Source organism: Felis catus, chromosome A3 (genome assembly GCF_018350175.1).
Source record: "Felis catus isolate Fca126 chromosome A3, F.catus_Fca126_mat1.0, whole genome shotgun sequence".
NCBI classification, from domain to species: domain Eukaryota; kingdom Metazoa; phylum Chordata; class Mammalia; order Carnivora; family Felidae; genus Felis; species Felis catus.
Window position 1 is genome coordinate 50,755,718 of NC_058370.1, and position 12,150 is coordinate 50,767,867.

The following is a 12,150-nucleotide window of genomic DNA, read 5'->3' on the forward strand; positions in this document are numbered from 1 at the left end:
GAACAAACTGAGGGTTAATGGGGGGTGGGAGGGAGGAGAGGGTGGGTGATGGGTATTGAGGAGGGCATCTGTTGGGATGAGCACTGGGTGCTGTATGGAAACCAATTTGACAATAAATTTCATATTTAAAAATAAATAAACATTAAAAAATAAAATAAAATAAAACACACACACACACACACACACACAAACCAACATTTCAAATGTTTAAATATTTCCAACATACTTTGCTAATAGATTTTCCCCACACAGGCTTAAGTTTTATTTTAGGAGTCCAAAGCCTTTTGTATTGTGAACTTCATTTTTAGTAAAAGCTCCTTTCAGTGAGAAGGTTCTGGATACAAAGAAAATGGGATGGTGGAGTCCTCACGCTTGGGCAGAAGGTGGCAGCAGCTGAAGGGTCTGACTGTCCTTCCAGGGAGTTCTCCGCATTCAGTGCTTCTACTCCTATTACTAGGTCCTGGCAGGGTTTACTGCTTACTTTTTGAAGTTAACATAGGATTATAAAAATATAGTTTTGTCAAAATCTGACTAATCCACCTACTAATTTTAAAAACTATCATTTCATAAGATAATTTTGTATTGGAGATTCTTTGCAATTTTCTCTTCGGTTTAACTTGACTAGGCATTTTTTGGTCTAATGCACACTTTTAAAATTAATGTAGCATTAGAATGTTTTAATATCGAGTACATCACCCGCTCATTTTCATCTCCTTAAAATATGGGCTTATTCATTCTTAGTCCAGAAAAAAAACTTCATCATTACTCTGTCAAGTTGCAAAAGAACTCTTAGAATTTTTATTGGGATTGTCTGAACATTGTAAAAATTAAGAATCAATAGTTTTCCTACCCAGGCTTGTGATATCACTGTGATACCATACCCAAAAGTAGAACTTGCCACTCAGTTTTCTTGTTTTGTTTCTAGTCCTCCACATCTGTATCAGGATGATTTCCAACATTCATAAGGAAATAAGGAATAAAATAAAGCCAACACACTATTTTTCATTTCTATCAACAGGATCATTTTTTTGAAAATAGGATCTGTTTTTCCATTACTCTGTTTTTGCACTTTGCAAATCTGTGGACATATGTTTTAAAACTGATAACCTTACTGAACTCTATTAGCTCTAATGGATTTTCAGTTGTCTCCTCAAACTTTGTGAATTGCATATTAACCCCCAATCCCTGTGGTAAATACTTAAATAATATTTTTTTAATGTTTATTTGTTTTTGAAAGAGAGAGCGAGCGTGAGCACGAGTGGGGAGGGGCAGAGAAAGGGAGACACAGAATCTGAAGCAGTCACCAGGCTCCAAGCTGTCAGCACAGAGCCCAAAGCCAGGCCCAAACCCAGAAACCATGAGATCATGACCTGAGCCGAAGCCGGACACTTAACCAACTGAGCCACCCACTTGCCCCTAAATTTCCAAATATCTTTAAATAAATATAATCTGTCACTTGCATGAAATCAGTTGAATGTGATATGTGAGTTATTAACTTTCTCTCCCAACACTTAACCAACTGAGCCACCCAGGTGATCCTGTGGTACTTTAAATTTATTATATTTCATCTTGACCAAAAAAAAAAGAAAAGAAAAGAAAAGAAAAAAACATAGGAAACAGTATATGGTCTAAGCTATCTCTATTATATTTTGACTGACTGAAAAAACTAAAAGAGGAGACACCCCTGTGAAAACAGCTAGGTCAAGTATCATAAATTATTCCTCATTAGATCTTCCAGCTTTAGGTCTCTAGCAATCACTGCTTTGTTCCCGATTCTCTTCTCTAGCCAGTCATCTCCTGCCAAAAATTCATGTCAACAGATCCAAAAGCAAGCTCCTCATCTTTCTCCACAGCTGTTAAGTAACCTATTTTTCTCTTATGAATTTCTTTAATACTGTGTTTTATCACTTGAAAGGTATTTAATACATTCTACTTCTCCCATCTCCTTACAGGGAAATAGAATCCTTGAAAGCAGATACCAATTATTTTAAATCTTGGTAGTTCTCACAACACACTTAGACTCTCACACTGAACACAGAATGAGCTCAGATGAATTCCAGCATCCCATAGGTGGGTCCATATCCTGATCCAGGAGAAGTGAGGGCTCTCATCCTGGGGTACTGATTACATGAATGCCTCCCATTCACTTTGATGCCATCTTCCTACTGCTTCGCTCATTGGGACACACCCCCAGAAACAGCAGGTGCAGAATGTGGGTCATTCATGGGTCCTGCAGAGGCATTACCCAGAGGGGTCTATTCAAGGAAGATGGCGATCCCATGTGGGATCAGTGGGCAACAACGTTTGTCAATGATTTAAAACGAAGACACTGAGGGTAGCTCTTCACCCAGGCACAACATAGAGGCAATCTATACCTACACCGCTTATGACATTTGTCCCCTTAAAAATAAAGATCATCATCCAAGTGATGAATGGTCCCTAAAGAACCAGTGGGATAAAAAAAAGTTAATGATTTACAGGGCTTCTGCTTGCCTAACATCAGGTCCTCTTCAACATTGTTGTTAGATCCTTTGAATACAAGAAAACTAGGCTCTGCCACTATGTTGGATTCCCATCAACAGAAATAGGATATAATTTACCTTTTATCCTAAGCTTCCACGAGGGGTAAATTCATGTATGCTACTGTGGCCCTTCATCCCCAAATCATTTTTTTCAATGCAAGTGTATACCCCTCTGTGTGCACCACTGGGACACTTACATCAAACTCATTCAGAACTGCAGCCAGCTCACCGATGCCTGTGTGGCCTTTGGCTTCATCGGTGGGCGAGGTAGCTTGAGCAGCATTGGAGATGCCAGCAATGGCTTCCTGGACTTGTTTAAACACATAATCTCGGTTGGCTCTGGTGGCAGCAACATCTGGGTGGCAGAGAAACGCTTGGGAGGCTGTGTACAGCATTGTGGCATTCTTCTTTAGAGCCCCTCGGGCGGCTGCCATCTCATTCCGACAGTGAGGGTCCTTCAGCTCTTGTGTGTGCAAAACATGAAACCTGTCACATCCATGAAGTTTGCCATGGAAACCTTTGTTATTGAACTCTGAGTCAGACTCACAGAACTCCACTGAAGTTTGTAAACCACCTACCGTCCCTTGTCCTCTCTCTAGCTGCCAGGACTTTGTGTATGGTGTTCTTTCTGTATGAAATACTGGAGTACCCCTCTTCTACCCTACCCTTTCACTCAACATGGCCCATCTTCCTGGAACCTATTCCATCCAGCTCTCTAGGCGCTGTCTCCTTCTATCTGCTCCCACAAGCCCCTATCCCCTCCTATCATCAATACTTATACTGTACTGGAGTTACATATTTAAGCATGTGTCCCTCCTGTGTTGTATCTATTGAGAGCAGGAAACCCGATCTTGTTTAGTGGCCCTTTACTTATTAGCAAATGTTTGGCCTATAAAAGGCACTCAAATATTGCTGGGGAAAATGTAAAAACCAAGATACAGACAAGTAGCCTGCATGGATAGGAGTCAGTTAAGCAGCAGAAGAAAACCCAGGCTTCAGTCTTATGATGTTGCTTGCCCCTATAGTCAGTGACAATTACAAACATGGGAAATCAACTCTTCTGATTTTTGCTTAGTGCATATCTGCCACTTCGTTATCAGGTTCAGACTAGGGTTCATTTCATTTTATTTTTTTAAAGCTATCTTTGATGGCAGCTCAATCACTGAGTTCAGGGAATAAAAATAGATCAAAGGGGATGTGTCTTCCTAGTTTTGGCTGTCAAAATAATACTACTGGGGAATCTCTTGATCTTCAGCTTTAAAGAGCATTGTTAAGAAAATGTTCACATCCGGTGCGCCTGGGTGGCGTAGTCGGTTAAGCGTCCGACTTCAGCCAGGTCACGATCTCGCGGTCGGGAGTTCGAGCCCCGCGTCAGGCTCTGGGCTGACGGCTCAGAGCCTGGAGCCTGCTTCCGATTCTGTGTCTCCCTCTCTCTGCCCCTCCCCCGTTCATGCTCTGTCTCTCTCTGTCCCCAAAATAAATAAACGTTGAAAAAAAAATTAAAAAAAAAAAAAAGAAAATGTTCACATCATTTACGGAAATGTTAAAGGCAGCGCTGCTCTCTGAGGCCATGTAGGATTGCCAGCTGAGGATCTCAGAGAAATTTTTCCAGTTTCAAAACATCATTGAAGGTTACTTGAATCACTGGGGTTCAGTTTTTATTTGTTTATTCAGTATGTGTTATATGAATGACCTGGCAACAATTGTATCTTTTCTTTTGTGTGTCAAAACAACTCTGAGACAAGCACAATGTATTGGTTACCTAGGATTGTCAAGGCAGATTGACAAGTAATAATTAACTGAACCATCTATCCTCTTTTGCTTATGCACTAATGAATTTAGCCCGCCAACATGATTTCTAGTTTGAGGGCATTTCTTTTTGATCCTAAACATGAACACCAATAGGTAACCAACACGTGTGTGTACTTTCTGTGCCAGATAATTATCTAGGCATTCAAAGTAAAAGGTTTCTCCCGACTAGTCATGAAGAGCCTTTTAACCTCCCGAACTCTGGTCCAGAAATTGCATGTTATATTACTGGGTACCTACACTTAAAAAAGGAAGAGATGGAAGGGGGATTCTCTCTATAAAAACATTTAAGGAAACATTCCTTAATTACATGAAAAAACCCTGCAAACAATCTAAATGTTAAATTATGAAGAATTAGGGGCACCTGGGTGGCTCAGTCGGTTGAGCGGCCGACTTCGGCTCAGGTCATGATCTCACGCCCCGCGAGTTCGGGCCCCGCGAGTTCGGGCTCTGTGCTGACAGCTCAGAGCCTGGAGGCTGTTTCGAATTCTCTGTCTCCCTCTCTCTGATCCTCCCCCGTTCATGCTCTGTCTCTCACTGTCTCAAAAATAAATAAGCGTTAAAAAAATTTTTTTTAATTATGAAGAATTGGCTAAGTAAATGACTGAAGCATTTATTTATTTGATAGACTCTGGATACTATAGTTTTCAATAAATGACATGAATAATATTTACAAGATAAGTGAAAAGGCAGAACATAATATGCATACTTGTATGCAAAGTATGATTATAAATATGTTAAAATATGAAGATAAATAACTAAAATGCAATATACCAAAATTGTACCACTTTTTTCTTGGGTGGTAGGGTGTTCTATGGTTTTTTCCTTCTTCCAATTCTACCTGTTTTCTAAATTTTCTTGAAAGAGACTGAACTAGCAGTTAATTAAAAATAAGGTATTAATGAAATAAATGATACTTATGGGTATTCTCATAAATCTCATACATGTCCATGAATTTTAATACACATCTATATACACACCAGTACCTGATGTGTCCATCTCCAACCCACAACTCTCTTCTATTTGACATTTTTACATGGAGTGTTCACAGGCATCTCACAAGCCATGTATCTAAATATGAAATATTAATTTCTGTACCCAACTGACCCAGTCTTTCCCATCTCTGTAAATTTACCAACATTTACTCATGTGCTGAAACCAGAACCTTAGAACTGAACTGGTTGCTGTCACTTCCTAACATGTCCAATTTAACATCAGGTCCTCAGAGTTCTATTTTCAAATTAAACTTGGATTCTTTGCAGTTTCCTCCATTTCCACCACTACGAACCAATCAAGACCACCATCTCTCACCTAGTCTACTTCAGCCCCCCCCCCCCCCAACTATAGCTGGTCTCTCCTCTTCCATTCTCTTCTGCACAACATATCTAGAATCCTAAAATACTTATTTGAGACACGGATATCAAACTTTGAACTATTCAAATACTACCCATCCACTTACAATAAAATCCAAAACTTCTGCAAGACTCCCAATGTCCTGGCCCCTACCTTTCTTCCCAACTGCCCGAGTGGTTCACTAAGATCAAGATTCAATGGCTTTTTTCTCAGTTGTTTAAATTAGCTAAGTAGCTTTCTTGGTCTCACATTTGTGTTTCAGAGTAACTTCACTCCTACACATCTTACATTTTGGACTATCACACAAGAGCTCATTTGAGTTTTGCTGATTACAAAACACTTAAATCATCAAGTAATCTCAAATCACATGCATGCTTCTCTCACACAAATACTGTAAGCATGTTAGGGGCAGAAACTAAATCTTGGTCCAGTTTGTAATACCAACGTTCCTTCAACCTGGCACAGAAGAACACTCGACAAATGTTTGTTGAATAAAACTTTCTTGTTGGTCACAGACCATCTTAAATCACTAGGAATTGCCCTATGTGTTGAAGAATTCTAGGAACAGTCAAGAGGATGGGTAAAGGATTTTTAACTGACCCTTTCACATTTGGAGATGTTTTTCCTAGGGGAAAAAAAAACCAAATTCCTTGAGGATAAAGTCCTAATGGTACTTGACAAACAACTAGAATAGACTAAATTGAGAGTGCTAGCTCTAGACAAAAGGAAGACAGAAGACACTATGTCAGTCACCTTCATCAGAGTAACTCACACTTAACCTGTGTTATCCCACACACCCACACATTTATTTTCTTCTCTGCCTTTCCCTGATTTTCTTTGCATAGTCCTCTTGCCTTTCATAAAGGGGTCACTCAACATGCTGCACATTTGGGCTATGCATATGCATGATGGGGTCTATAGGGCTAGGAAACAAAAAATGAGGGCAAAGGGTGGTGCTCAGAAAGCATCTACTGCACTACATGAAACCACTCTCCCCTCCTTTCTTTTTTTTCTTTTCTTTTTTTTTTTTGATTGTGGAGGTTTTCTTGCAGTGGAAAAAAGGTTACAGTGGTTCCCACCAGTCACACAGGAGGCCTGTGACCTACCCTAGGTAGGCAGGGGGCAGAGAGTACCCCAGAGCCCACAATGCTATGAAAACTGGCTCATGTAATAAGCAAACTTTGTTGATCACAGGTTCTGAGGACATTTGCTAATTTGATAACCCGCAGATAAGGCTGATTTGTTTAAGCCTACCAAGCTAGGAGGTTACTGAAACACACATTTTCTCCCCCAGCATTTCCTGAATTGTCCCCACCTGTTGTCTTCTTGCTGCTCCATAGTTGAGTTTCACCATTTCTTTGACAAATTCTTTAAAGCGATGTGCAAGGTCTTGTTCATTTGTAGCATTTTTGACAGCTTCCAAGGCCTCTTCCACCTGAGGTAATAAGGAACATTTATCAATGGATAGAATTTAAATATTAAACATGTTAGAAATGGTCATTTGTAAAAAAAATTATGCCTAGGGATTCACATTTAAATCAAATAGAATACCGCTAATAAGTACTTATAATCAGAATATTTCTTCACAACACAAGGAGATTTTGTACCTAAAAAGATAATGCCTGAACTCTTGAAGCATTAGAACTGTATCAATTGTCGTTTATTGGGTTAGGATTCTGATGAGGAATACAGACTAATAATTTCACATAGACACATACAAGAAAATCGATGGAAGAAAAAAACATGGAATCTGAAAACCAATTCTAGAAATCTTTAGGAGGGAGTGCTTCACCAACGAAAACTGAAGGAATTCCCTGAAGCGTGAGTGCGCTTGAATCTGCAACCACAGTTCTTGGCAACACCTGTGCAGCCAGAGCTGAATGGCCTGTAACTGTGAACTGAGTTCACAACCTGCCGTCCACTGGAAAGAGGAGCTGTTCCCTGTGGAGAATCCAGTGAATCTGAAGCTTCGTTGTCACTGAAGGTGGTGTCAGCTGGGGTAGAATGCAGGTGAGCAGAATGAGAGCAGGCATGCCTCCCTAATGATGTGCCCTGCTTCCAATTCTTGCCAACTGGATCATGCAACTTTTGCAGAGAGATCTTTAAAAAATTTTTTTTTCAACGTTTATTTATTTTTGGGACAGAGAGAGACAGAGCATGAAGAGAGGCAGAGGAAGAGGGAGACACAGAATCGGAAACAGGCTCCAGACTCTGAGCCATCAGCCCAGAGCCTGACGCGGGGCTTGAACTCCCGACCGCGAGATCGTGACCTGGCTGAAGTCGGACGCTTAACCAACTGCGCCACCCAGGCGCCCCTGCAGACAGGTCTTAGACTTGAATTAGGGATTTCACTAAGAACTCCTTTACAGATGATTTGAGGATTTGGTGGGTGCCTGGGTGGCCCTGACTTCGGCTCAGGTCATGATCTCACTGTTAGTGGGTTCAAGCCCTGTGTCGGCTCTATGCTGAGAGCTCAGAGTCTGGAGCCTGCTTCAGATTCTGTGTCTCCCGCTCTGCCCCTCCCCCAGTCACATTAGGTCTCTCTCAAAAATAAAATAAAAAAACATTAAAAAAAATAAAATAAATGACTTGAGGATTTGGGTGGTACTAAAGTCTCTTCTCCAGAATGACTTTAATGTTTTTATTTATTTTTGAAAGAGCACACGCATGTGAGAGAGTGGAGAGAGGGAGACAGAGGATCTGAAGCAGGCTCTGCGCTGACAAGAGAGCCTGATGTGAGTCTCGAACTCATGAACCAGGAGATCATGACCCAGCAGAAGCTGGCGCTTCACCAACTGAGCCACCCAGGTGCCCCCCTCCAGAGTGACTTTACTACCGTGTGAAGATTTCCACAATTGGTAACATTAAACACCTGGGGTCTCAATTTAAATTAAAAGTAAAATTGAGATATGAAGTAACCCATGACATCATCATCAGTCAACTTGCTATTTTGTCAGTGGAAATAACCAAGAACAAAATTCTGAGTAAGGCACAAGACAGGTATGTGTTTGCTAAATCAAAAGTTCTTCTATACAAAAAGGGACCCTAGTAGACAGACCTCTGCTAATGCTGTCTTCTAATAGAAGCAACAGAAAAAGAACAGGCAGCTCAGTCATGTGAAGTGAAGAAAATGCAGGGCCTACTGAAGAATTCTGATTAGCTCTTTGTATTTGAAGCAAGCCAAAGGGAACATACAGGGAGTTCATCGTTTGACAATGCGGAAATACAAAGGACCACTAAAACAGCTAGAAAAAGCCAGAGATTAACACAGTTCTGAGCTACAGAGATCTACCTTTGTTTAAGCCTGACACAATCACAAAGATACCTAATTCAACATCCTTATCAAGTTTCACTGAGTGGAGGAAGAGAATCGTGTATATAAACCAGTGATAATGGAGATCAACCTTTTTCTCTGTAGACATGCCATTCAATTTACTAAATAGGCTAACCCATTTTTATTAAGAGTTGTAGCAAGCCAGGGAAGTTATTTAGAACGCTGGTAATCTAGACTCCACATAAAATTAAGTTTCCATTCACATCTCCTATGGAAATTCTGAATCTTTTCTTGACTGTAAAAAATATAAAATACTTTCACTTCTCAATGTTAGTCTTGTTCAATTCGTATCCAGGCTCCAATAATACTCAAGGAAAAACGGTAACAATCATTGAAAAAAAGGACTGTTGTGTGTAAAGATACTTTCTTTAGGGACTCAAATCAAGTTCCATACCATTTTATGGTATGGAATAGGCCAGATAAAGCATTTTCATAGTTTAATTAGAATCTTATACCTCAAACCTTTAAAACAACAAATCAGTGATGTCTCACTTTCTAATAGATTTGTAATTATCTTAACACGGCTATCAACAGCATCATGGAGAAGACAGCTCTTGACAGTTAATTTGTTCCTGCTGCTTATTTGAGCTGTAAATCTTTCCAGAGGACATAAAAACTGGTTCCAGCGAAGAGCAAAATAATTATCTCAGAAGGAGCTAAATCTTGGATTTGTTTTCTAATACATATATAAAACAGGCTTCTTACTGAATATTAATCAGACCAATTGGGAGTATCTATTTGTTGCTTTATACCTTACATTTTCTTATTGGCTGTATCTGAAGAATCCAGATGCTGGTTTGCATTTATGTTTCTAATTCAGTGAAGTTCTTTTAAAAAGAAACACCAATGATGGGGTCTCTGTGTAAAGGTAGACTTAGCCATACTTAGAGTTTTAATCTACAAGGATCTCCAAAGGTCAAGTAATGCAAAGTTCTCATGTAGAAACATGGGTTCAGAATCAGTCCGAGGTCTGGAAGGAATGGGACCATAGTAGAGAGTGGTGGGAGCAGACAAATTGGGGGGGGGGGGGAGGTGATGCTGAAGGGACAAGAAGGAAAAGGAGGGACAAAAAAGGGGCAGTGACCAGACACTTCTTCTGAGAAGTCAAAATTAATAACCAAGTTGGTCATTTTTTTGTTTTTGTTCTTTTTAAACAGAGCCAATGATATTTTCTTTCTGGGTGTCTGGATTAAAGGACATTACAGGGATATAAGCCAAACAAACACTTTAAAAGGCAGTTCTTATACAGAATACTCAGGACACTTTTTCCAAAAACTTTTTCAGAGCACTTAGATGGCACAATTGGTTAAGCATCCAACTCTTGATGTCAGCTCAGGTCATGATCTCACCGTTCATGAGTTCAAGCCCTGCATCGGGCTCTACGCTGACAGCATTGAACCTGATTGGGATTCTGGCTCTCTGCTCCTACCCAATGCTCTCTCTCAAAAAAAAAAAATAAAATAAACAAAGAACTTAAAAAAAAAAAAGGAAAACCTCCCTAGGCCCCACATTGTTAGAAGATATGAGTCAATATGTGTGAGGAAGGCTTGGTGTGAGGTCAGACCGTTGTGTTTGAACCCCAGCTCTGTCACTTGTTTGCATTATGATCCAGACAAACCACTTAACCTTTCAGACCCTCAGTGTCATTTAATAAAATGAAGGTAATAATGTTTACATATTACACAAAGTTATTGTGAGAATTAGGGAAGAAATGAAGAAGGTTTGTAAATGGAAAAAATGAAGATGGCTAACTAAACTCAATTAGAAAATAAATATAAGTGGGCTAAATACTGTAATTATGATAAAAACTCTCAGATGGAACCTTTGAGAGACTGACAAAGAATCCCAAGCAGGCTCCACACTGTTACCGCAGAACCCAATGTAGAGTTTGAACTCACAAATCTTGAGATCATGCCCTGAGCCGAAATCAATAGTTAGATGTTTAACCAACTGAACCACCCAGATGCCCCAACAGATGGAACGTTTACAAACAGACCCCACAAGAGGCTATCAACAAGAGATAATTTAAACAGTAAGATGAAAAAGATGAAGATAAAGCCTCTCATGCTAATGAATTTTAAATGTATCTGCAATAAATTCTAAATATATAACAGATCAAAGTATATGACAGAAATGGAACAAAGACTTCTTCTCTACTCTTTTCTCAAACTAGGTATTCTGTATATGTAGGAAAGGAAAGAAAGAAATGCAAAATAGCAAACACTTAGAATAACTGGCAAGAATTAAGTAGCTCCTTAAACAGAGACACTGACCTGCCACTCAGCGTCTAGCTAAGTATCGGAGTATCTGTTAAGGAAAGTATCTAATGAAGAGGTTTTCCCAAATAATTTCCAAGAGGCAAGGCGCTTGGAACATCTGCAGACCAGGCACTCGGGAGAGTGGAAGCCTCACAGTGAAGGCCTGCCAGCGAGAACTCTAAGCAGAGCAGAGCTCCTGGGGAGGTGTTAGAAGGGGGAAGCTTGAGAGACACACCTGTCCGGAACTGGGAAGTCTTTTCCAATGAGCTGATAAAGGAAGCCTTTAGAGGCAACAGCTGTAGCTTCCCTTCTTAAGAAGGCCCTCGGAGTCCTGGATATCACAATTAAGTGTTCTCCTGCCACAGCAGGCCCGGCTGTGAACACCAAAGTGAGAACTCTTTGCTCAACCAGGTAAACCTGTCCTTAATATTGGCAGTTTGGGCAGAGTACAGCTGAAAAGACTCAAAGATCTAGAAAACATATTAAAATTTCCTCCCTTGTTAGTGGATTTAGGTATTATTTTCGGAGCTTGTGACTTAAAACTCTTAAAATCTTGGTCTTTTCACAGAGATTGTTCAAAATAGCCTCTATCCCCATTCCTAAAGCAGGTCTGCCTTCCACAGACTACAGCTTTGTCAAATTGTTGGCAACCAGCTCTTTAAATCAGTCTCCCATTTTCCTGATTGGAACTTCATGTATTTACTTCGTTATACGAAAAGTAGTCTGAATTCATGTAGTCATTCAATACTTATTAAGCAGCTCCTAGGAGTCAGGTAGATATATAGGGATGGGGGTACTGAACTGAGTCGATCCTTCGCCCCCCTGGACTGTGTCACCTGGCTCTCCCATCAATATTTACCATCCATACCAGGGC

The 12,150-nt window shown here is 40.2% G+C and overlaps 1 protein-coding gene across 3 annotated transcripts; it reads right to left on the reverse strand.

The window, feature by feature from the left end:
• Positions 1-239: 239 nt before the first annotated feature.
• On the reverse strand, positions 240-11,552 carry LOC123384210 (catenin alpha-2-like). Of its 3 annotated transcripts, none has more exons than XR_006594936.1 (4): positions 11,292-11,552; positions 7,000-7,119; positions 2,720-2,877; positions 240-480 (listed from the first exon to the last, which is right to left on the reverse strand). XR_006594936.1 is itself a non-coding variant. In XM_045053331.1 (2 exons), the coding sequence occupies exons 1-2, from the start codon at positions 2,954-2,956 to the stop codon at positions 478-480; spliced, it is 240 nt and encodes a 79-aa protein (XP_044909266.1). In that variant the 5' UTR covers positions 2,957-3,277; the 3' UTR covers positions 240-477. The 3 variants fall into 3 exon arrangements, 1 of the variants encoding a protein (XP_044909266.1); XR_006594934.1 differs by having other exon boundaries at positions 2,720-2,985; positions 11,292-11,541; XM_045053331.1 differs by lacking the exons at positions 7,000-7,119; positions 11,292-11,552 and having other exon boundaries at positions 2,720-3,277.
• Between the last annotated feature and the right edge of the window lie 598 nt (positions 11,553-12,150).

Coding starts and splice junctions, on each gene's coding strand:
- LOC123384210 (XM_045053331.1), bottom strand. CDS start 2,956: ATGGCAGCCGCCCGAGGGGCTCTAAAGAAGAATGCCACAATGCTGTAC.